A 25123-nucleotide genomic window follows, 5' to 3' on the forward strand; every position below is an offset into this window, starting at 1 on the left:
GCGTCGGGAGCAGGACGGAGGGGCTGTTTCCCGGGGAAGAGTTAACAAATCCCCGCAGCGGCGGGGCTGGGGGAGCGGGTGGGGAGTCCGGGGGGAGTGATGGGGGCAGGGAGGCTGCGGAGCCCCGCTGCCCTGCAGGGAAGGCGGTTGCATTGCCAAAGACTCCCCGCTGGGCTAGCAGGCCCGGGAGCAGATTAATCAGGCACTAATTCAATTTACAACAACCACTTTTATTCAGCTCGGTGGCAAGGAATTCAAAGCGGGGAGAGGGGCGGGCGGAGGGGAGGGGGCGGAGGCCGGCCTGGGGCTCGCCGCTGCCCGGGCAGCCGCTGTCCCCTCGGGCCGCCGCTGTCCCCTCGGGCCGCCCCACCGGGACTGGCGGGGAGGGGACCGCGCCACCGTGCCAGGGCCCGGCCGCTTGAGTGACACGGCGTGGGCAGCGCTCCGAGAGAGGGCACCTCCGTTGGAAAAATAAAAGTGCCCTTTTAATCAAAGAGGGAGGGAAGGGGGGCGACTAGGGCGGCCGGGAGCCGCGGGGGGGAAACCCCTCCGCTCTCTCCCGCGAATATCTCTCCGGGATCTCGGTACCGTCCCCTGGGCCGGAGCAGCGGGCGTCGGCGTGTCCCCGGCCGGGATCATCGGGCAAAGAGCCGAGCGGAACCCGAGGGAGGCAGCCGTCGGGGGGCGGCTCGCCCGGCACCGGGGGTCTGCTGGGGAGGGCAGGAAGCGGAGCCCGGGCTGGGGCACGGGATGTGCCACTCTTTAGTCCCTTCCTCGCTTTAAGGGAAACGTCGACAAGCTGCACACCGAGGGGAGCACACTGGGGCTGTGCCGGGCAAATGGCCCCTTCACCGAGATCGGCCCCCTAAAACAACCTGCCGGGAGTCGTCAGGCCCCTTAGTTCCCGTGTCGTACTCAAAGACTCGAGTGTCCCTCCAGTTAAACTTCCCCGGCATCGGGTTTTCTTTCCGGTGCGGAGGTTCCGGGCCGAGACCCTCTGGGGACCCCTTCGGGCCGGGCGTGTGGACAGGCGGGCTCCGGGCTCTTTCACTGGGCGGTGGTTCTGCCCCAGACCCCCCTCCCAATCCAGCTGAGGGGTCAGGCACGATATGGGCTGGGGACTAGTAGGGAAGGGGAGGCCAACAACGACCAGCCGGGAAAGCGCCCGGTTCTGTCCCTGTCGGCGTCCTCACAGGTACTGAAGCCCCTCCCGGCCGGTGCCCCCCTCTCTCCGCCCCATGCCCACGGAGCACCCCCAGCTGCGGAGGTGCGGACAGCCCTGACCTCCGTCTGAGGCACAGCGGGGTGGAGGGAGAAGCCGGGCCCTTCCCCGGCTCCTCGGGGCGGCTCGGAAGCCCCGCGGCAGAGCTGGCGCCCATCGCCGCGGTATCGGGGCGGGCTCCGTCCCTGTCCCATCCCTCCCCCCGCCCTCCCCGAGGCCTGTGCGTGTCTCTGGCTGAGCCGCCAGTGGATGTCGTTGTTCTGTTCCTTGAGCGCGATGTCACTCCTTTAGCATGACCTCAAACGCGGCGGGGGCTGGGACCGCCAGTCATTCTCCGTGCCGGGGCGGGAGGCAGGCGGGACCCAGCCCCGCCGCCAGCCGCACTTTTGTGGTGCCGCCGCCGCCGCGGTCTCCCCTTTCTCCGCGGGGCTGGCCGCGGGGCGGGCGGTGCTCCGGGCTCCCCGAGCCTCTGCACCGCGTCCGTCGGCCAAGTCGCCCCGCGGAGCTGCGCGCTTAGAGCGGCCGCTCCCCTCCCTCCTTTCCCCCCCACGCCGCGCGGAGGTTGCGCAGGATGCCGCGGAGGGGCGCGGAGGGGCCGCTGGCCCTGCTGCTGGCGGCGGCGTGGCTGGCGCAGCCCCTGCGCGGCGGCTACCACGGCGTGAGCATGTTCGCCGTGCAGACGGCTCAGCCCGACCCTTGCTACGACGAGCACGGGCTGCCCCGCCGCTGCATCCCCGACTTCGTCAACTCGGCCTTCGGGAAGGAGGTGAAGGTGTCGAGCACCTGCGGGAAGCCGCCGTCGCGGTACTGCGTGGTGACAGAGAAGGGCGAGGAGCAGGTCCGGTCCTGCCACCTCTGCAATGCCTCCGACCCCAAGCGCGCCCACCCGCCCTCCTTCCTCACCGACCTCAACAACCCGCACAACCTGACCTGCTGGCAGTCCGACAGCTACGTCCAGTACCCCCATAACGTCACCCTCACCCTCTCCCTGGGCAAGAAATTCGAGGTGACCTACGTCAGCCTTCAGTTCTGCTCGCCGCGCCCCGAGTCCATGGCCATCCACAAGTCCATGGACTACGGCAAGACCTGGGTGCCCTTCCAGTTTTACTCCACGCAGTGCCGCAAGATGTACAACAAGCCCAACCGCGCCACCATCACCAAGCAGAACGAGCAGGAGGCGGTCTGCACCGACTCGCACACCGACGTGCGGCCCCTCTCCGGCGGCCTCATCGCCTTCAGCACCCTGGACGGCCGCCCCACCGCCCACGACTTCGACAACTCGCCTGTGCTGCAGGACTGGGTGACGGCCACCGACATCAGGGTGACCTTCAGCCGCCTCCACACCTTCGGCGACGAGAGCGAGGATGACTCCGAGCTGGCCCGCGACTCCTACTTCTACGCCGTTTCCGACTTGCAGGTCGGAGGGCGATGCAAATGCAACGGCCACGCGTCGCGCTGTGTCCGTGACCGCGACGACAGCTTGGTGTGCGACTGCAAGCACAACACGGCCGGCCCCGAGTGCGACCGCTGCAAGCCCTTCCACTACGACCGGCCCTGGCAGAGAGCGACCGCCCGGGAGGCCAACGAGTGCGTGGGTGAGTCCCACGCCGCGGACACTGACACTCGGGCACACACGGGGGGAAGGACGGGGAGAGGGCACTGGGGTCCCCGGAAGGGCAGGGAGAGGGAGGGAAGAGCGAAGGACTCGGCAGGGAACGAGGAGAGAAAGGCGTGGAGACATCCAGGACTCGGCAAGGGACCTTCAAGGACGACAAGGGAAAGGCGTGGGGACATCCAGGACTCGGCAAGGGAGCTTCGGGACTGGAGAGTGAAAAGCATGGGAACATCCAGGACCCGTCAGGGAACGGGGAACAAAAGGCATGGGGACATCCAGGACTCGGCAATGGACCGCCAGAGAGAGGGAGAGAAAGGCATGGGGATGTCCAAGGACACGGCGAGAAGCGCGGGGACATCCAGGGACACGGGGAGCGGGACAGGGACACGCAGGGACATGGAGAGCAGGACAGGGCGAGGATGCTGAGGTACCCGGGAGCGTAGGGCGAAGGAGGGGACACCGAGCGACCCAGAAGCGCGGAACAGGGGGTGTGAAGGAACTCGGAAGGGCAGGGGATGGGACTCGGAGGAGCCCGTCAGGGCAAGGCAGGGGACACTGGGGCAGCCGAGAGGGCACTGGGGACAGCACCGAAGTGCAGAGCAGGGGGCACGGGAAACTGGGAACCACAGGGCAGGGGACGACGAGGCACAGGAATATGGGGCAGGAGATATCGAAAGCCCGGGAGACGTGGGGCGGGGGGACGCCGGAGGACCCGAGAACGCAGGACCGAGGGTACCGGGGGATTCTGGTGCGCAAAGAAGGGGACAGCGGGGCAGGAAACAGCAAGTTTGCTCAGGAGGGGTGAGAAGGGACACTCAGGAGACCGGGAAAACACCGTTCGTGGCCGGAAAAGCGCCCTGTGTGGCTGGGAAGGTTTCCCCGTCCCGGGCAGCTCCCGGCCGAGGATCCCGCAGCGCTCGGAGCGGGGCCGGCAGCCCTGCTCCCTTCCCGGGACACCGGTCAGAGCCCCACCGCAAAGCCTCCGGCTCTCCCGAGAGGCTCCGTGCCCGATCGGGACGGGGACGGGCTCCGGTCCTCCCCGGGGTGACAATGCGATAGGGCGCTGGGGAGGACAGTTCGGCTCCCGCCGCTGCATCCTCAGGACATGCGGGCGGCCCCGGGGACCGTGTTGGGGCGGCCGGGACTTGAACGAGCCCCAAGGCCAAAGGAGAACCGAGGAGTAACCGGTTCTTGGGCGAGAAACTCGTGCTGTCCTTGCTGTAAGCGAGCGCCAGCCTCCTTCCGAGGGGAGACGGGGAGTCCCTCGCCTCTGCCCGGGGTGACCAAGGGTGAAAAGCTTGGAGTGCTTTTCCCCTTGAGCCGCCGCACTTCCCGCCGCCGGGTCCCCCCGATCTTCCACCTCCTGGTCCCCAGCGGGATCCCCGTGCGCCGTCGCTCCTCTTGTCGCCGCGGTTCGGGGGACCGGTGCCAGTCCCTGCGCTGAGCCGTGTGCCTGTGGCTGGGGTGACGCAGCCCCGGGTCTGGGATGCACCGTGGGCTCAACTCGGTTCTCCGCGCCGGGACCCCCCGGCTTCGCGGGGCGCGTCCGCGCCGCCCGCTGCCGCCGCCTTGTTTACACGGAAAACACGGCCCCGTCTTCCAAAATATTTGCAGCTCCGACGATAGGAAAAAAAGCACCGCCGAGCGGCCAGGGTTGGGCTTTTATTTTTCCCTTCTCCTATTCCACCCCCCCCCCCCCCCCCAAATCACAATCAGATGTCTCTCTTGCAGAGAGCGCAATTTCTTCGCCGGCGCCTCGAACAGCGAGGAGCGGCCAAGTCTGGGTTATCTGGCAGGGGAGAGGGAGGCCCGGTCCTGAAGCACCGGGACACCCGTGGTGGCGGCGCCGGGGGAAGGTGCGGGGGTCCCGGCAGCGGGCGGCGGTGTCAGCCCCGGCCGGAGCCTCCACTGCCCGTCGGGCGGAGCGGCCGCGGGCCCGGGGCGGCGGCAGCGGGGGAAGGAAGCGGCGGGGAGATGCCGTTTCCCGGAGGCGAAGGCGGTGGGTGCCGCTCGGATGTGCCAACAGCCGGGTTATCTCCGGGTTTACTTTTCTTCTGTCCCGGCGGGTCCCTCTGCCCGGCAGCGCTCGGGAACGGGGCTCCACGTCTTGATAATTTCCCAGGTCCAGGGAAGCACGGGGGGCTCAGCTCCCCCGGGTTTCAGTCCCGTCCCACAGGCAGGGACGAGTTTCATGCGTGCAGAACGTCGCCGCTATCGGCGATGCCATAAAATTTGATATGATCTCGGGGTTCTATTGGAGCAGGGTCCTACAGTGCTCCTGAAAAAAGTCTGTTCAGTTACTACTATGCTGGCCCTATGCACTTAACATCCTTCTCCCTTTCCAATATACTTCCAATAAAAAAGAAACAAGTTCTCGGTTTCCAGTAAAATGTGTGACTTTTGTGCCAGCTTTGCATTTCAGACCATGCACAGTCCTAGCCGTGTCAGGCTGCCGCAAACGAAAATCATTCCATTTTGTCTTTTTCTGCCGCCTTTGCTGGGAAATGAATGTTTTGCAAGGATGAAGCTGCCGTAAAATAATTTTCCCCAGCCCATTTCTGCTGCACACTCCCCGGGGCCATACCTATCAGGCTGCAAAACCAACCATGGCCAAACAACTGCATTGCCCTGCCAAGCCCACACTGCCTGGAGTAATCCCCCTAGATAAAGATCACAATAACCCTATTCAGCTCCCACCCACTTGCTCATGACCATCGGCCCACCCTGGTTTCTCTCCTAAATCCCGGGAGAAAGTCGGGCTTTGCGGTCACCCAAGGGCTCGGGCTGCAGTGTCCGCCGGGCCGGGCCCAACGGTGGGTCGGTGGTGACGCGTCCAGCTGCATGTTGGAGGGATCTTCAACCGCTTGAGAGAGAAGTCAGAGGAGGCCAGAGCCTCCTGAGCAGCAGTAGAGAGGGAGGAGATGTATTAGCCAAATTAGCTGAATTTGCCCCGGGCAGTGGTGTGAGAAATGATTACAATTTTTTTCACTGAATTTGCTCTTTTTATCTGGATTTTTTTTTTCCTTTTTTTTCCAGCCAGGGAGAAAAATGATAGAATGTGTCTGCTTTGCTCAAAAATTTGGGTGTTTTCTTTGGTAATCCCATTTCCCCTGCCAAAACTGAATCTTTGTTCCTATTCATGCTTATTTGGGGCTGAGAAAGAAATGCACTGGAGTTTCTGACAAAAAGTCAAAATTTCCCACGGGAACGTTTTTCACCAGGCTGATCTGATTTTTCTTTATCACTTCTTTCTGCCTACAAGAGCTTGGGCACCGCACACGGAGAGGAGAGAGCCTGGCCCAAGGAGATGTTCTCCAGGGACCTGTTCGCGCAGAAGGAGCCCGACCAGTAGAGCTTTTCACAGGTTCAGGTTCCCATCAACTCATCCACGTAGAGCTTGGCCTTACAGTCTGGCTTTGGCCAGGTGCCTGAGAGCTAACATGCTCCAGGGAGGTCACAGCTTGGAGACAAGCTTAGAGGTCTGTTCTCCATCCTCCTTCTCTCCAGCGCCTTCAGGCTGGCTCCATTTGCTCAGCATTGGTACAGCCCAAGCCCCGTGTCTCCAACCCGGTTTGTCCTGATGAAGCTTCCAGTTCCCCTGTGAGAGGGGACTGCAGCTGAAAAAGGCCTAGACTAAATTGTTGTCAGAGCTGGTGAGCTTGGACACATGAAAATGCAGGCAGGGTCTTTGACCAGACTCAGCAGCATCAATAAAATGCAATCGACACCATTCCACAATTTCTCATGGACTGCAGCATTATTTTGAAAACAAACATGGGCAAGTGCTGCTTTCAAATACTCCCTTCAGTTTGCATAAAATACCTTTTGCCTTTGCCTTGGCTGCGGAAAGTGCTACTGGACAAACGCAGGCTGCAGCCCACTGAGGCACTTTGAGAACGAGCTCCAGGCTCCGCTCCCAGTGCCGGCGCTGGGGCTGCGCAGCGCGTTCCCCGCGGGGCCGGGAGATGCGCCCGCCGCCTGCACGTGTGTCTGACGTCAATGGGGCTTGCAGGTGCTGGGCGCCTCTCGGATTTTGGCCCTCTGTGATGCCTAGAGAGTGTTTAACAATAACAAGTGCCGTTGCAGGGAGAGAAAGGAAACATCTTGTGTTTTCAGATAGGGGATTTGGCACAAGCCGCGTGCGAAGCCGGGTGTTAGACGGGTTCTGCTCCACGGCGTGCGCTGCAGTGAGGTTCCCAGGCTGGGATGTGTGTTGTGTCAGAGCAATTTGTGAGCAAGTCTCTCCTCCAGCTAAAAGGAAACTTTATCTCTGACAAGGAGGGGACTGGAAACTACTAGAGAGCAGCCTGCCAAATGCTTACAATGAGAAACTTCCCTCCAGACAAACCTGGGGCTTTAGCATCTTGGTGGCGGTTCAGGGAGGTATTTGCAGAGCAGCGCTCACCGAAACAGCCGGTGGGCTGCCCTCCATCCTCATTATAACCGGGGAAACCAAATACTTCCACAGCAGCGAGCTCTTCTTGCTCTGGTTCTGCAGAGCAGAATGGTGGAATTTCATCTTGCGGAATTCCTGGTGCCCCTTATTAAATTTAGGTGATCCCTCTTCTTTAACCTGCGATAATCATCTCCATTGCAGCCTCTTCCCCTTCGGTTCCAGGCATCGTGGTGAGGTGGGAGTCAGCCAGAGGACTTAAGTGGCTTTGCAAACCCTTCTGCAAGGAGAAGCAGGACCTGAGTGTCCCCAGTGTTCACCCTGCTCATGGCCACATCTCTTCCAGAGGGGCGGGAAGGATGCAAGTGTCCCTTCTCATCTTGTAAAGCAACAACATTTCTTATCTGAGCAAAGAGGGTCTGAGAAGGATTTCCAAGGTGTCCCTGCAGGGTCCCAACACAGGATCCCCAGGGTGCCAGTGGAGGATCTCAGGGTGCCCATGAAGGATCCCCAGGGTGCAGCATCCTTTGTGTATCTGAGACAGATGCTGCTGCCTGGGGCTGGCTCTGACGATGGCTCTGGACTGAGCCAGCCAGGCAAGGCTGGCAGGTGGATTTTGGAGCTATTGTGTGCTGATAATGCCCACTACCTTCTGGTGATATTAAGAATACTCATAATTCCTGACATCCAGGCTTGTCTTGTGCTTCAGTTTCCCCATTTGTAGAGAATAAAGGCAGGCTGTGCAAAATGCTTCTGACTCGGGGTAAGGAAGGCGTGAAGCAGTATCATAGCATCCTCGTGTCTAGGGAAACACTGCAACTGGGGCAGCTTCACCAGCAACCTGGCACCAGCGGGTGACTGGAACAGACCCTGCGTGGGCTGGACCTCTCGTGACACCATGTGCCGTCCACAGAGCCGCAGGTCCTTTACACCCCAGCCCTGGTTCAGCTCCCAGCGGGTTGCTTTGCATGGGGAATTGCACGAGCTGCGGGTAACACTGTATTGCTGAGCAGATGGGTGCTGTAGCCATAGAAATATGGGCCCATAAGCTGCTGAGACTCCCATTGTAGCCTCCCAAGCAAGCCTTGCATGGGCAGAGCTTTCTCACAGGCTTTTATTCTCAGGAAGCTTAAAGTTAAACTGATTTCCAACAGAAAGGTTTTTACACCAACAAACAAACAAACAAAAAAGCGCAGTTAAGGCTAAAACAAAACCAGGCTTGGCACTCAGGGTTGGACACTTGCCTTCCCTTGAGCTTGTCCATGGCTAATCTCTGCCCTCCTCTTTCTGGGCCAAAGCATGTCATCCTTATTCAGCCTTCGCTGTCCTCGCTGCGGCAAACTCCCCGTGACCGCCCCGGGGGACGTGCTGCCTCTCCGAGGATGGAGCGAGAAGCACGCGAGGGCTCTGGAATCTCTGCTGCATGTAGGGATCCTGCTTGGAAGAACTCTCCTGTGGTTCTGGGTTTCCCACCTGGCCTGTGAAATGGGGGCAGCTGCGATGCATGAGCCCATCTTTATAGTCTTAGTGTATCTTCTCTTTGTCTTTGGGAGTTGGGGGTGGACTTTCTGACCACAGAGGGTTGCTGTCTTTCTTTGGCCCCAGGTCTCTCCTGCCTCCCTTTTGGGAGGCTTTTTGGTACAGGATTTTGAAGGTTCTTGCTCTTATTGCATGCCAGGGTTAGGCTGTCCGAGTGGAGTTTTTCTGGGGAACTTCTGCAGGATTTTGGGGTGCTGTGATGAGTTTCTTTCCCAACAAGTTTTGCCTTGGGTGACATGCAGGGCGAAGGACATCTTGGGTCAGGATGTTTGGAACCAGCCGGTTACCTTCACAGTGTTAGAGACATTCACACTGCAGAGGTTGCACATCATTTCAGCGTTGCTGTTGATCAGCAGAAATAAACCCAAACCAGCCTCATGATGTACCAAATACCACGTCTAACCTTTCCTAGAAAGCACTGACACAGCTGCTGGCAGTGCAGAACACACCAGCTCTTGGCGTGCAGGGCTGAGCCCTCAACATGCGAGGGGCTTCACAGCCCCCAGACTTGATTTCCCGCATATTATTTATTTGCAGCATGTTCGTGTTTGCTCCAAACAGGTCCCGCCAACTTTCCAGGCAGCAGCAGGGGAGGCAGAGGTTTTGCTGCCAGGATCAGCCCGCGCAGACGGATTAAACCTGGAAAAAGGCTTTGGCAGTGGCAGAGCCCAGCGGTCGCATCTGCTTTGTCCCCAGGGTGTCTCTGGAGAGGTGGCTGCCGTTTGGCCTTTGCCGCTGCAATCAGCGGGGGGGACATTTCCTTCACACGACCTGAGCTCCCCTCCCCGAGCATCCGTGCCAGATCCCCGCTGCTTCCCGCAGCCGGCGCGGCAGAACCGGGAGCTTGGCAGTGCCGCGGGGCTCAGCCTGGCTCTGCAACCCGGCGTCATGGGGAGATGGGGCTGCACCCGGGCAGGAATCAAAGCACAGCTCGTAAAGAAACAGCCCAGATCCTCAGACAGTGCAAACCCAGCTCTATCCAGTGGCATCGTCTCACTTCCACTAACTGCGCTCCGAAAAACCAAGCCCCTGATGGCTGGGATGGGGCTGCCTGGCTGAAGTGATGGACAGGCTTTTAAAAAGATATCTGTATAATAGCTTTCATTTATAGGGGGATTAGAATGCCCTGGGGACTGATAAGGAGCCGGGAAGGCTTTTCCTGCACTGAGGCGGTGCAGCCGGGAGGCTGCCGGGGGGAGTGGAGCGGAGGGCTCGGCTGCTCTCGATCCATCCCAGCCCAGGTTTGCAGCAGAGATCAGTGGCACGAAGGGGCTCAGCCACACGCCGGCCGGGAGATTGCATTGGGCTCTGCAGAGGGAGGAGGATTAACTGGTGGGGAGGAAAAAATGTTGTGGTTTTTTAGGCAGATACTAAAAAAATGGGTTCTGAGCTGGGAGAGCACAAGCGCCTGTGTCAGCGGAGGGCTGGGGATGGAGGAGGCGTGCGTCTCTGCCGAGAGCTTGATTTACAGATTTATTTTGAACAGCACTAGTTTTAGTGGAGGATGGAGTTTAAAAACTGATGGTGTGATATGGCCAGAGAGACTGTTTTGTCCCGGAGAAGGATTGGCACTGGGAGCCCTGAATTCTGAGCTGGCACTGGAGGGGCTGCTGCATCAACAGCACAACCGGGCGCAAAATTGCTGCTGCTCACAACTTGCATCTCCTGCACAAAGTGACGGTTGTATCACCGGGGATTGCAGCAAGTGAAGAGAGCAACAGATAGGGCAAGAGCCCAGTTTCATGTCCCACACACAGCCGTGGAAGCAGGGAGGGTGCAGGCAGGAGTTCTCCTTTCAGTTTTTTCAAAGTGTCTTGTAAACAATGGGTGGGTTGAAAATCGTATCTGCGTCTCCCTCCTTCATAGAGGTTTGGAGGCTGGGGAAGGAAAAACCCTCTATTTCACACTCTCCTTGAAGTGCAGTATTTCTAAATTATTCCACAGAGGGTTATAGGCTGGCAGGGACATCTGGCTTTGCTGTTGTCACCCTGGCTGTGGTATCACCTGCAGAGGGACCCCATCTTGTGCTGAGCCCGGTGCTGGGTCAGGGTGTCCCGGTGTGGGGAGCTGCAGCCCCAGCCCGCTCCTGGGATGTGCCTTGGGGACAGCAGGGCTGGCAGCAGGGCAGGTAAAGGACGAACCCAGGAGACCTTTGCCATCTCCTGCCAAAAGTGAACAGAAAGAAAGATTGTGTGGGCAGGCAAGCGGGGATGCTGGTGCTGGCGGGGGCGAGCAGCTGCAGGGTGTCTCGGAGACAAACTTTTTCCCTGCTTGATGGTCAAAGCTGCTGCATCTCCTCTGTTTGGGAGAGGGTGGTGGAGACCAGGACCCAGCACCCCCAAATTCACCTGGAAAAGAGCAAAACCAACATGAGGGGCAGGTGCAGCCAGGCTCTACAAGTTTGTTTTCTAGCAAATTTATTCTCTTTGATTTACTGCGGGCAAAAGCCGGGAAACACTTTCTGATTGCGGAGAAGTAGACACAGATTCGGTGAGGGCGCGTGATGGAGCAGGAAGAACATTCCCTGGTTTCTCAGGGCGCTGGAGAGCAGAGGGATTTCTGTACTACCCCAGTCCCAGGTGGGAATGAGGGAAGAAACACAGGAGCAGAGCTGCTGGCTCAGCATTCCCCCTCTGTGCTCCGGGCTCTGTGCCATATCCGTGCTGGGTCTGTGCGCTCCCAGCTTGCGCGAGGAGAAGTCCAGCTGTTCCGTCCCCTGTCACCATCTTCACACACGCCTGCGTGCTCCAAGTTCACAGATTCAGATGGGAAGATGGATGAGGACTCCGTGTCATCTTCCCCGTGGTATTTCGGAGCCATCCATCACCCTGATCCCTACCAGGCTGCACTCAGCAGCACCGTGTGGGTCATTGGGATTCATGCCTCATTTTGACTGAGTATGACTATGTTGCTGGCAGCTCCATGGGATGAATTAATGCCCCGTAATGTCAGCCATCTGGATATTTAAGGTCCAGTCTTAAGCAGTCAGACCATAGAGGATGGAGAGAACAAGGATAACTCATGTGATGGGAAAAAAGGGATTTTGCTACACCCACTGGGGATTGGCCAGTGCCCACCAGCTCAGTGCAGCACCTTGGTTTTCTCTGACAGCCCCAGAAGTCCTTCAGGGTCCAGTGTATGATCTTGGGTTGTTCAGAAGATGCTCTGGGAAGAGCTGAGCTCTGTTGGAGGGGTGAGGGACAGACAGCGCAGGCACGTGAGACATGAATCTCCCTGCTCTCAGCCCCTTCTTCCTCACACCAGACCCTCCCCAGACCCCACTCCTGGTGCCAGGAGGCCCTGGATCACTGGCCACAGCAGCATGTGGTTACATGTAACCAGAAGGAGCCTGTCCCAGAAGCAAATCCAGCCCTGGGGGACATGGCGAAGGTACCAGGACACTGTAAATGGAACAGGGAAGGAGAAAGGTAAATGATGGGTAGAGCTGCAGATAAGAGAAAAAGCTCCGGTTTTAAAAATCAGGCGTTGCAGTGTGTGAGATGAGCTAAGCAGCCCGTAGAGCATCCTTGGGATGGCCAAAGCCAGCTGCTCCCTCCCGGTGCCGGCAAGAGGCTGTTATTTTCCAGCCCCATCTGATAAGAGGTGCAGAACTAGCCAGGCAGCCGTCCTGCATTTCGCCTTCCTATAGCCTTGCAGGCTGTCCCGAGCTGTTTACTTGCTTGTCCGCCCGCCCTTTTGCAATAGGGAGTTGGTTCTGGTTAACGTTGAAGATTGTAACATGATTACTGAAAGTCTCATGAAATTAAATCACTTTTGCTTCAAAGCGGACAGGGAGGGGGAGTGTCCCTCTGGCAGCGGGGATGGCCGAGCGGATATTGAAAGCAGCCTGGTAGCCAGTATTGCATTGCGCACAATTGAGCTCTGACAGTGTGAAGGCAAATACAAACAGCAGCTTGTGTTTGCACACAAAGGCTCTGTGCACCAGTATCCCCGGCCCTGTACTTTACACCCTCAGCTCTTGGGCAAAAAGTCCTGGGAGGGTAGGAGGGAGGGAAACTCCACTGAATATTTAGAAATGAATTGAACTGTGCAAACATGCCATTGGGAAGCTCTCAGTGTAATGCTTTGGATCAGCTACCCGCCGGGGCTGGAACACAACTGCTGGAATTGAAAGGGCGACTTTCACGCTGAAGCAAAACCGGACAAAAGAAGATAAATGAAACGGGCTCCCGACGGGGTTTGGTTTGTTTGTTTTTGTAACTCGGCTAATATTCCCGCATTGTTCAGCCCAGCGGCCCAGTGTCTGTCCTTCACATGCTGCTCGTAAATCGGGGCTAAGCAGGCAGTGCAGGCAGCACAGGCAGCAGGCAGCAGGCAGCACAGGTAGCACAGGCAGCACAGGCAGCGCAGGCAGCGCAGGCAGCGCAGGCAGCACAGGTAGCACAGGTAGCACAGGCAGTGCAGGCAGCACAGGCAGTACAGACAGCACAGACAGCAGGCAGCAGAGGCAGCAGAGGCAGCAGGCAGCACAGACAGCACAAGCAGCACAGGCAGCACAGGCAGCACAGGTAGCACAGACAGCACAGGCAGCACAGGCAGCACAGGCAGCGCAGGCAGCACAGGTAGCACAGGTAGCACAGGCAGTGCAGGCAGCACAGGTAGCACAGACAGCACAGGCAGCACAGGTAGCACAGGCAGCGCAGGCAGCAGGCAGCAGAGGCAGCAGAGGCAGCAGGCAGCACAGGCAGTGCAGGCAGCACAGACAGCACAGGCAGCACAGGCAGCACAGGCAGTGCAGGCAGCAGGCAGCACAGGCAGCACAGGCAGCACAGGCAGTGCAGGCAGCGCAGGCAGCAGAGGCAGCACAGACAGCACAGACAGCACAGGCAGCACAGGCAGCACAGGCAGCGCAGGCAGCACAGGTAGCACAGGTAGCACAGGCAGTGCAGGCAGCACAGGTAGCACAGGCAGTGCAGGCAGCACAGGTAGCACAGGCAGCACAGGCAGCACAGGTAGCACAGGCAGCGCAGGCAGCACAGGTAGCACAGGCAGTGCAGGCAGCACAGGTAGCACAGACAGCACAGGCAGCACAGGTAGCACAGGCAGCGCAGGCAGCAGGCAGCAGAGGCAGCAGAGGCAGCAGGCAGCACAGGCAGTGCAGGCAGCACAGACAGCACAGGCAGCACAGGCAGCACAGGCAGTGCAGGCAGCACAGACAGCACAGGCAGCACAGACAGAACAGGCAGCACAGGTAGCACAGGTAGCGCAGGCAGTGCAGGCAGCACAGAAAGCACAGGCAGCGCAGGCAGCACAGGCAGCACAGGCAGCGCAGGCAGCGCAGGCAGCACAGACAGCACAGGTAGCGCAGGCAGCACAGGCAGCGCAGGTAGCGCAGGCAGCACAGGCAGCGCAGGCAGCGCAGGCAGCACAGGTAGCGCAGGCAGCACAGGCAGCGCAGGCAGCACAGGCAGCACAGGCAGCACAGACAGCACAGGCAGCACAGACAGTGCAGACAGCACAGGTAGCACAGGTAGCGCAGGCAGTGCAGGCAGCTCAGGCAGCACAGGTAGCACAGGCAGCACAGGCAGCACAGGCAGCACAGGTAGCACAGGCAGCACAGGTAGCACAGGCAGCAGGCAGTGTGGGGCAGGGAGGCTCAGGGACCGTGAGGTTGTCCTCAGTTGCCGCCGTGGTGCATGGAGTTGGATGATTTGCCTCTGCAGGGTTGCAGTCACACCACGCCATGCTGGGAAGGTCTGAGCAGGAGCGGTGAGGCACAGCCCTACTTCCTGGGTGAACCTGGATTTAGCCCGTGGCATTTTTGGGCACGGCACACAGTCTGGGTTTGCAGCAGGAGGATCAAGAAGGTCTGTGAACCAATGCGACTTTGCTATCGGTTCATTCTGCAGATGAGTGTGGCACGTCCTAATGAATTTCATGGAGCTGACAGCAAATCTGCTGAGATTTGCCCAAGTGGAGACCCTCAGACAAACTGTGGGTACCAGCGGTGATGTGCCACCTGTCTCCATCCTGTGGTCCAGCAGCAGAGCGGGGAACAGTGCTCGTCCTTGCTGTGCTGTGTTCATGTCCCAGCGTGTCCCAAAGAAATGTAAGGGCATTGAACTAGATGAGGTTTAAAGATCCCTTCCAACCCAAACTATTCTGTGATTCCATGATGTGTCTTTGTTGAGCTTGGAGCCTGCCCGGGGTTGGGGAGATGCTGCTCGTGTGGGATGGACCATGTCTGCAGGATCTGGGCAGTGCAGGGTCCCCAAACCTGTCCCCGTGGACACAGGTTAATACAGACACTTGTTTGATTTTAAGGGAAGAAGATCCCCCAGTGTAAGCCTCTTGAAAACTGACGTTCCCTGAGGATTTTACTGCAGTATTTCTCTCATTAGCACTGATGGAGCAAAAGCTTAATAATCAGCTGTTTGATAGTTTTGATCAAATCAAATGGCAAAAATAGTGATGCCTTTAAAACATTAAATTACGTTTGATATGCTCCAAAGCATATACTTCTCACAAGCCTCTGTGAAACTACCAGATGTTCCCAAAAATTTGGCAAACTGTTTTCTCCAGAAATCCAGAGCCCCAAATGAACCATTTGTTAGTCTCCACTTCACAAAGTTTCACCCAATCAATTAAAAAGAAAAAGAAATCCCGACAAAACCCCAGACAGCTCATCACGTGCTCGGGGCGACCAAAGAAACCCCCTGATTTGGGTGACCAATGAATGTTCCCAGTAATGAAAAGCGAACAATTTGTCGGCAGCCCATGCACTTGAAAACGAATGATCCAAATTATTCAGCAAGTCTCCCTGGATAGTGAATCCATTGAAAGGGGATCGAGACAGAGTCATACATTATTCATGACCCAAAAGAGAATGAAACGCATATAATCATAACAATAATAATAACAACAACAATCGCAATACTAATAATAGTGACAAGAATTCAGCCAGCTCTGCCGAGGGAACCGGGGAGGCGTGAAGACTCACAGACTTTATTTTCCCTTTATTCCAACCCCTCTTTAGAGCAGCTGTGTTAAATAAAGGAATGTAAAGCAGGTTAACGTTTGGAATAAATGTATTTATTGCCAATAATTTGCCTCGCTTGCCTTGGCTGGGGGTGATATAGTTTGTACTCTGGTCCTTGGCAGCAGGAAGGTCCGTGAACTCACACACACCACTGTTAATTGCTTAATATAATGAATTTCTCAGCCTCCTGGACTACTTCTAAGGAGTCTGTAGAAGTGACTGCAGCGAAGGCATGTACTGTACTGCTGTCCCTGGAAAATTTATAGGTGTCCATGAGCTGAAAGAGAAGTGGAAAGTGCTGGCCTAACACACACCCCCGGGATTCGACTCTTCCTGGCTTGAATGGGACCTGGATTGTGGAGTCACCCGGGGCCCATTGAGGCAGCCAGAGAGCCGAGGAGAGGCCACAACACTTGTCACATCGCCCGCGCGTTTCCTGCTGCCGCTGGCACGGGTTTGGCCGGAGAAACTCCGCCGCGGATCTGCTGTGTGCCCGAATCTGGTGTGTTTCACTTCTCCATCATTTCCCTGCCCTTGGGAACCAAGCTTTTCATCTGCGCATCTTTTATTTGAGACCCCCTTCCGGCAGCCCCCCGGGAGGGATCTTCTCCGAGGGGAGCGCGCTGCTGGGCGATATTGAAGATTCAAATACATTGATATGCTCGCACCGTGTTGTAAAGCGCCCGACTACAACTTTGGCATGCAAATGAATTCCCGTTCGTGGTGCAGGGGCTCGGCCGTGGCACTCGGCCATCTCCCAGCGGTTTCCCACAGGTCGCCCCGTGTTCGCAAGGAGGGGTCAGAGGGGCTGGACGGTCCTTTCGCTGCCCCAGGCTTCCCCAGAGCTTTCTCCACCTGCTGCTCTCAGCGAGGCGAGGGGATGTACCCACTGTTGTGTGCATGCAGGAGAATAAAAGGCATTTTTAAGGCTAGGATGCAGCAGGTTGAGCCAGGAATGAGTAAAGCTCTCACCCCATATGGCTCCATTGGCTTTGGGTGCTGCGGTGGGTGCTCAGCACCCATGTGGTTTGGGTTGAGCGGATCAATTCTGTGACAAAGTGGGGCAGGTTCGGCAAAATGGAGCCAGCCCATGGGGGCTATTTTGGAGACCTGTGTTCTGAAATACATAGTCAGAGAGTCTGATTTGTATTTGCCTGCTGAAATAATCTGCAATTAAGGAGGATTTTTATTTGCTTGCTGAATAATTGGCAATTAAGGTGGATTTCTACTTGCTTGCTAAAATAATCTGCAATACAGGCTCAGCCCTGCTCAGGTTGGGGAAAGTGTGAGAGGACAGGGGGAGATGGGGGAGAAGCAAAGGGGGGTCCAGGGCTGTCTGGGGACACAGGGGAGCGTGTGTCCCCTGAGCCTGGTGGCAGCGAGTGCTGGGGTTTGGGGACGTGGTGCTGGCTGTCCCCATGGCCGCGGCAGGAGAGCCGCTGCTGCTGGGCGGTTATAAGGCAAGAAGAAAGAGATCCTGCTGGCATTTTGGTTGGAAGCTCACTGTGTATTAAGTGGAGCACGGTTTTCATTACCAGCTCCATTTTGGTACAATAAATCACCAAGTAAAAAACACACTTCTGGGCCAGATTCTGCCCTCAGTTATGAGTGGCAGTAACCAGAGGCAAAATCTAGCATTGTGGCCCATATGTTCACCTTTTGGAATTAATTTCTTCTGGTAATTTCTGTGTAATTATACAGGACTGAAGGCTGATTACCTGCTTCCTGTCATGGGCAATTAATATTGCTGATCTGGTGCCAAGGGTGCACTTTGCACTGTACAAACCCATGAAGAGAGACCAGCTCAGCCTCCAGCACCCGCTGCAAGGTGGCAATCTGGACCCTGTTATCTTTGCCGAGGGGACTCTGGACCCTCCCCAAAGGGTCCCCAGAGGAGATGGGGCCACCAGCTTGTAATTTAGCACAGAGCAAGCACTTGCTGTTCAGCCATCAAAAGAACATCGAGTGTTTGTGTGTGCTCCAGCTGCTGCTAAAATATTTGGGAGGTCATTTCTGCTGAGCGGGCTGGAAGAACCTGTAATTGCAACAGATGCTATCCCGTGGGTGAACAGAGCAGCTCATCTCCCCAGAGCAATAATCTAATTTATATCTCATAAGACAGTTTTATTTTTCGTGAATTACCAATGCCTTTTTCTGCCAGCGAACTGGCAGATCTGTGCAGACTCCCCGGGGCTTCGGCCGCAGCCTTTGCTCCGCTTCGAGACAGGGGGAGTGGAGAGTCGTAAAAGAAACTTCTCTCATCGGGTTATGGTGCCTATAAAATTAGCCCCGTTAGAAGCTGGCAGCCCATTTAAACAAGCAATTTAAGTGGATTACTAAGGCATCCTCTCGCCCCCCTCACAGCTTCTGTAAAATAACTGAGTTTAAGTGAATGGAAAGAAGAAAACAGCAATGGGTTTGCTTGAGTCAGGCTTCTGCGTGGCTCAGATGCTGTTGCAGTGGTGTTTGGATTTGTTTGCTGTTTTCTGCATGCAAACAGCTTCGGTTTAAATGAAATGGAAAGAGAAAGCAAGTGGGAAGAGGAGAAATAATTTCAAGTGTCCCCTCTGGTTTCCGTGGGCTTTGGATGAATCCGCGCTCCCGTTCTGTGCAATTTGTTCTCCCAGCTGGGTCTGGGCAGAAGGTCGGGTTGGCTGCAGGCGGGTTTTGCTCGCACTGATGGATTTGCTCCTGTTCTGCCAGATGCAACAACACAACCCTGAGTCTGAAACCACAGAGGGAAGGTGCTGCCTCCAGGAGTCTGGCTGCCCTGATGCCGGGGTGTGCGGTTGTCCTTGCAAGCCCCAAAGCCGCAATTTCACGTCCCGTGCTGGTGGCCGGGGCCAGCTCTGTGTCCCAGGCTGCAGGGATGCAAACTGCACTTTGCTAGTGGAGCCCTTTGTGCTCATGGCCAGGTATAGTCCCCCAGCTCTCAGATACACTGTCAGGGGAAAATTAATAGCAAAATTATGGAAAAAGAGGGGAATTTTCCTGCATCTCCCATGCATCCGCCAAGGAGCAGCTCAGAGAACCAGATTTACTTGTTCAGGAGAGTGCAGCCTTGTATGCCCAATTCCACCTCTGTGGGAAGTCGTTTGTATGTTATTCCATCATGCCTGTGCTTAGCAGCTTAAAATAAATCTTGATGCTCACTCCCAGCTTGAGACCTAAGGCAGCAAAATGCTACCCAAGCCACAAGTCGTTGTTAGGTTTCAGAGTGAACGCTCCCTAGCAAAGGCGATAACAGCTTGTCCCTGCTGGCTTGTGGCACCTGTTAGCTGTGACAGCATTGTCCGTTCTCTGGCAGATTTCACCCACCTCCCCAACCTCAGCTCCCAGGCTCATGGGATCACATTGCCCCTATCCTATCCCCTCGTGGTGGCAGACTGAGGGCTGGAAAAGCAGAGGCTGAAACTCTCATATGGCAGAGAGAAAAACTGCCAAACCGTCTTGTAGGATTGAAAACCAGCTGGTTTCACCCCGCACCAGGACCGTGCAGCTGGGTGCTGAGGATGTGCATGGGTCTGAGCACTTTCGGGGGGACGAAGGGACAATCCCAGGTCTGTCCCTGTCCTGGGGCAGATGCCAGGGAAGCAGCCGCAGCCGCCGAGCAGCTCTCCAGGCTCCCAGCCTCCGAGACAACCTCCTGAGAGTTTAATTTTCGGGAAGCTTTAACATCCCCCGCTTAGCAAGCACTGAAAGAAAGGTCAGCTAATCCTTCATGACGTCTCTGAATGAATTCAAGCCCACAAGTGAGATTACTAAACAGGGGAGAGGGAGGCCGGGAGAGCTGCATAGATACAGGACCCTTCCCATCGTCAGGCCTGGTTTTCTAAAGAAATGGACCTTTTATTTCAGTTTTCTTCCCCTCGGAGGAGGGGAAGGGGGGTGAGCAGACGTGGCTGAAGCACCCAACTCCCCTCCCCCAGCAGCAGCCCAGCAGTTGCAAACACCAGCAAGGTTTGTTGGAGGGGAGCCCCGAAAGAGCTGAGCGAGGGTCCCCATCAGGGAGAGGGACAGCCAGAGTGTCCCATGGAGACTCAGCAGTGCCATCGGCACAAGCATCCCCTCACTGGGTCTCAGCTCAAGCTTTTGGGAAGGAAACCCCCAAAAGCAGTGTCCCCTTGTCCCTCTTGGCTGCTCTGATGGCTTTTGACCCATTTCTCTGAAGCCACCGAGGTCCCAGCACTCCCTTTGCCCCGACACCCAGATGCTCCCATGCACGGGGAGTTGATGACTGAACCCGTGAATTTAAGGCAATGTGGCATTTTCTGTGTCCTCACCACTTGCTGCCATTCTCCAGGTCGCCTTTTTGGGATATCCAGAGAGACCACCCAGGGGACCCAAGCTGTGTCTGAGCCTGGTTGAGCGGGGTGGGGTGGGTGCCCTTGGGTGCAGCACCCTTTCCAAGGGAGGCACGGGGCACTGTGCCCACAGGCAGCCCCTTTCTGGGCTGCACCCACAGTCCTTTGTGAACCCCAGGGGTGATGACATGACAGGAACCACTAAGGACTCGCTTTTCTTCTGCAAATCAACTGTCCTGCTCAATGCTGGAAGAGCGGAGCCCGTTGAATGCAGCCCCCCGGGGTGTGGATGCACTGCGATGAGCCATGGTAACCTGGCGACAAGTGTGACAACGCAGACACCCAGACCCTGAGCCTCCCTGCCAGGCTCCCCAGTCTCCCCAGATTGGGTATTCAGGCCACAGGGTTTTCTCTATTGACCTCAAACACTGTTCTGCATGGGAGAATTTTCTTTCTTTCTCTCACTGCAGAATCAAGTGTTTGAAGTTGGAAAAATTTTGCTTCCACAACTTGCAAGCTGGTAATTCAGTTGGGAGCTGTTTGCCCAGTGGTGGACCTTGATTCTCAAGGTCCAAGGGCCAGCTAGGAGAGAAGGGAGACGATGCTTTTTTCAGGCACTCTGTGATGACTCCAGCGAGGTGGGATGCTCTGTCACGAGAAGAGCACCCGGTACCATCGTGTCATGCAGAGCCCAGTCCTCTGTCTTCTCTGCAAAGCACTGGGTGCCCTTCCCCAGCTCCCTGGGGATGCCTGATGGAAAAAGCCCATCTGTCCAACAGGCTACAAGGGAGTAGCCCCAATGTCAGACCTTCTCCATAAGGTGTTTTTTCTGGGAGGTTTCCTGTAAGAGGCTGCAGCACTGGCGGAAATGCTGTCTGGCCGTGTGACCCCATCAGCTCTGGGTGAAGTTGGCAGGTCCCATGGAAAGCTCAGCACTTCCCAGCTACTCCAGGTTCAGCCCGACTCAGCACCCTCTGGGACTGCTCGGTGCTCCCGTAGTCCCGGCAGATCCTTCTTGCAGGGAATAAACTCCTCCCAGTGCTGGGGAAGAAGGATATGTGCGATGAGATGCTTTAATAACAGCTATGAGCACAGCTGTACAGATGTATCTGCGATACTGTGAAATGCAATGTTTAATTACACAGTGACTTGGATTCTGAGACTTCTGGACAGTAAATATCCAAGTTACATCTAGGAAATAATTCAACTCAGCCCCAAAAGGTGACATTCACCGGCAGGATCGTGGCAGGGGCATGAAGGTGCTCTGCAGGGCTCTGGGATGTGCTGGAGCAGCTTTCTCTGGGGTCCAATACCTGTCACAGGTAATAGAGACAGACAGGTGCCATGAGAAACATCTTTGAGAACAACCAGCTGGGATTAGGGTGTGCGGCCAGAAGGCAGGGGCTCAAACGGAGAGAGAAAGGTGCGGGGCAATCATGAGCAGTAGGGTTAAAACCAGCCCCATGTGTCTTTTGGGGAGATGGTTTTCACCCAGCTTGTGGGGAAGCTTCCAACTGCAGCCCTGATTAAAAATCGAATTGGTGCTGGGGTATCTGAGCATGATATCTGGTGTGACATCACACTGCACATACAATACTTGCCCTGGGGAAACTGAGGCATGGGTGGAGGAACTGACCAATTAGCAATGCTGTGGCAGCCAGAGGAGCTCTCTGGTCCTACTTCTCTCTTCTTTCCCCCAGTCCTGTGCTGACATTTCTCCATTTCTTGGTTTACTGGAAGGTAAGAGAGAGGAGACTCATCCTCACTGTGCGGGGGAGCGTGAATGTGAAGCTTGAGGTGCACGGCATTTTGGGGACTTCACATTTAGCTCAGCCTGATCTCAAACTGGACTGGGTTCAGGTGTATCTGAAACTTTCCATCCGCCTCTTGCTGTGCCTAAATATTGATAGCTAGAAACCTTAACCACAGGCGTCTATGGGAGATGCACAGTGAGTCTGCTATCCTAAGAGGAGAATGAGAGATGGTGAGGGGATTGACAGGAGAAGGGGAGAAGATGACAGCTCTGTCTGTGGCACAGTCAGAGGGTCCAGCCCCTGCCCAGGGTCAGTGTCCCGTCCTGTCCCAGCCCCGTTCCCGCTGGGAGCCCATCGCCGCCTCCCGGTCCGTGCCCTGTGCAGCTCCCGCGTCCTCCGCAGACGTTGCCCCGAGCTATTCAGCCGCTCTCCGGATCATTAAACATATTGAGCCACACCAGTCCTGTGACTGGTTAATTAGTAAAGAGTTGACTAATTAGTTAATCATGTTTACCAAGTGCTTTGAAAGTGCTCAGTGTTTTTATTTTTAATTATGAGCGCGCCCCAGGCGCTGTTCACCTCCCTGCATGCCAAGCCTTGCAGGGTTCAAACTCTTTGTCTCTGCTACCCGAGGCTGGTTTTAAGATGGGAATTTGCCTCTTATCCTCTGGTTACCAGGTTTCCTTAACAGTCTCTTGTGTGTGATTTTAGAAAAGCCCTTCACAAAGTCTTCATACACCCTGGCACACTTAACTCGCTCTTTCAAAGCTGTCTTCCCCATGAAGGAGGCAGGATTGGCTCTTGCAAAGCCGGACACAGTAGCGCCTTTGTGCACACCTCATCCCGCATCCCTCTCCTGACCTTCAGGAAAGATCAGCCAATATCCAGACTCACTCTCCCATTCCAGCCTGGGAGGCTCCAATCCACAGTGCCATGGACACGTTTGTTTTGGGACCCTCCCATCCCATGTGAGCGAAGGCAAGGTTTCCCTCCCAAAGGAAAACAAGGTTATTCCCATGTCTGACTTCAGGCTGGTAAAAAGCAGAGGACAATTTTGGTGGAGGGCAGGAAGAGAAAGTGCACTCCAAAGATTCCATCTACTGAGAACAATGTGAATGGGGTTTGTTAGTCAGGGGAGAGCCTTGGCATCTCTGAAGAATCAACAAGTCTAATTGTCCCGGGATTTTCTTTATTCGTAAAAATGTCATCAGCTCATTAAGCAATGTCATAAAGAGCCCCAGCCACCTCTTATCACTGTGCAATCTGAAGAGCAGCCTTCTAGCATCAGCTGCAGAAATAAGATCCACCTCCACATAGCACTGAGACAGAAGAAAATCTGTCACTCGAGCAGACAATCAGCTGTAAAAGTCGCACAGGGCTGTCACAGGAGCAGGGTTTGGGCTGCTTCTGTCCCTGGGAGTTGATCGAGAGGGGCACAAGGGCAGCCAGAGCGCATTGTGTGGACACTGCTCCAGGACATGGGTGGTTAGTGCTGCTGCTTTCACCCAAGAACCCGCAGTCCCCAGGTTCCAGGTAGGAGGTCTTAGCTTATGCTTTTCCAGAAAGCTGATAGCGATGTGTTGTCAGGGTTTGCCATTTCCAGGTAATCCCCACTTAAATAACTGCTGCCAACCTTGAGTTGTGCCTATGGTGATGTAGTTGCAGAATCATGGACAGGTTGTTTGGGAAGTGGGAAGATATCATAGAATCATAGAATTATTTTGGTTGGAAGAGACGTCAAGATCATCGAGTCCAACTGTTACCTTAACTCTGGCATGAAGCCATGTCCCTGAGAAGCTCATCTCCGTCTGTCCAACCCTTCAGGGATGGTGACTCCAGCACTGCCCTGGGCAGCCTGTTCCAATGCCCCACAGCCCTTTGGGGAAGAAATTGTTCCCCAGATCCAACTTTAACCTCCCGTGGTGCAACTTGAGGCTGTTTTCTCTCATCCTGTCACTTGTTCTTTGGGAGAAGAGACCAATGCCTTCCCCTTGCACTCTAAATTTCCTCCTTGAAAATCCTCCCTTGGTGACTGCTAATGAAGGTCGGAGCAGCCAGGTGCCTAAAACGGGCATTATTTAAAATGCCGGCAATAGGTGGGGATAAATCTCAGCCTCGGCTCTGTAACTGGCCCTTAGACTGGACATACTGGTCAGAAGCAAGAACCTGTTGGTGCAGGATCCTGTTTCCAACCTGAGCAGTACAGACTCCTGGGAGTCGTTTGAGTGTGGGACAACCACAGGGCAGTAGCTCACTGGTGTATTGTCTGTAATTTAGCAGTTTCTGAAGCAAAGATGGCATCCTTGTAATTAGTTTTAGTAGCACATTAGCAGTAGTAGTAGTAGTAGTAGTAGTAGTTTAATGGCTTTTGCTTCTACAGATGACACATTTTGGACATTTTAAATATGTTAATATGAATCAGCTAGTATTCGACAGGGGCTTGCAAATGGTTGGGACCATTTGGAGTTCAAAAACCTGATCCTCAATTGTTCTGCATTTTGTCTACCCTTTCATAAAGATCAGAAGGCTATGAGGTCCACTAGACTCCATTTATGCTATGGCCTCACCACGTTATCTCCCACAAGAGCCACCCCCCACAGGGCTGTGCAGCACAGATGGGATCAGTGGCTGTATGGGGTGCACGCAGGAGTCATAGAATTACACAATGGTCTGGGTTGAAGGGCCCTTCCCAGCTCCCCCAGTGCCCCCTGCCATGAGCAGGGACATCTTCACCAGCTCAGGTTGCTCAGAGCCCTGTCCAGCCTGGCCTGGGATGTCTCCAGGGATGGTTCATCCACCACCTCTCTGGCCAACCCGGGACAGGCTCTCACCACCCTGACTGTAAAATAGAATCAGATGAATAAAAACGGGGGATTGTACTGGTTTTCATATTGCACACTATGCTCCGTTAAAATAAATATGTTGCTAATATGAGATTCTTTACAGTGTCGTATCTCCATGCACTGGAGCTCATTTTAGTGTCCTGCCACAAGATCAGCTTTCCACCTTGTCTGATCTTCTTCCCACTCACAACCCATTTCTCTGCTCTGTTAAACTCTTCTTGCAGCCAGTGAGCACCAGGAAACCTTCCCCATCCTCCCTGGAGCTGGGATCAGGAAAACTCGTTTCCTCTGGAGTCCTCCTGGGTAAGGCAAGACCTCCAGCCCTGCTCCTCAGCCCGGATGGTGGATGGGGTGGCTGGAGTGCCACAGCCAGCTGTCTCCCCTGGGTGTCAGAGCAGTCCCTCCAGCCCAGCTGGCCATTGCCTCAACCTTTCCATCCAGGATGAGAGCCTG

At 55.8% G+C, this 25123-nt stretch overlaps 1 protein-coding gene across 1 annotated transcript in view; it reads left to right on the forward strand.

Moving 5' to 3' along the window:
- The first annotated feature begins 226 nt into the window (after positions 1-226).
- NTN1 (netrin 1) overlaps positions 227-25123 on the forward strand; it is a 99984-nt gene continuing 75087 nt past the window's right edge. The window contains exon 1 of the mRNA XM_005515319.4: positions 227-2817. Coding sequence (XP_005515376.3) covers positions 1794-2817 — 1024 coding nt within the window. The 5' untranslated portion in view covers positions 227-1793. The remainder of the gene's footprint in view (positions 2818-25123) is intronic.

Source organism: Columba livia, chromosome 18 (assembly GCF_036013475.1).
Source record: "Columba livia isolate bColLiv1 breed racing homer chromosome 18, bColLiv1.pat.W.v2, whole genome shotgun sequence".
NCBI classification, from domain to species: Eukaryota; Metazoa; Chordata; class Aves; order Columbiformes; family Columbidae; genus Columba; species Columba livia.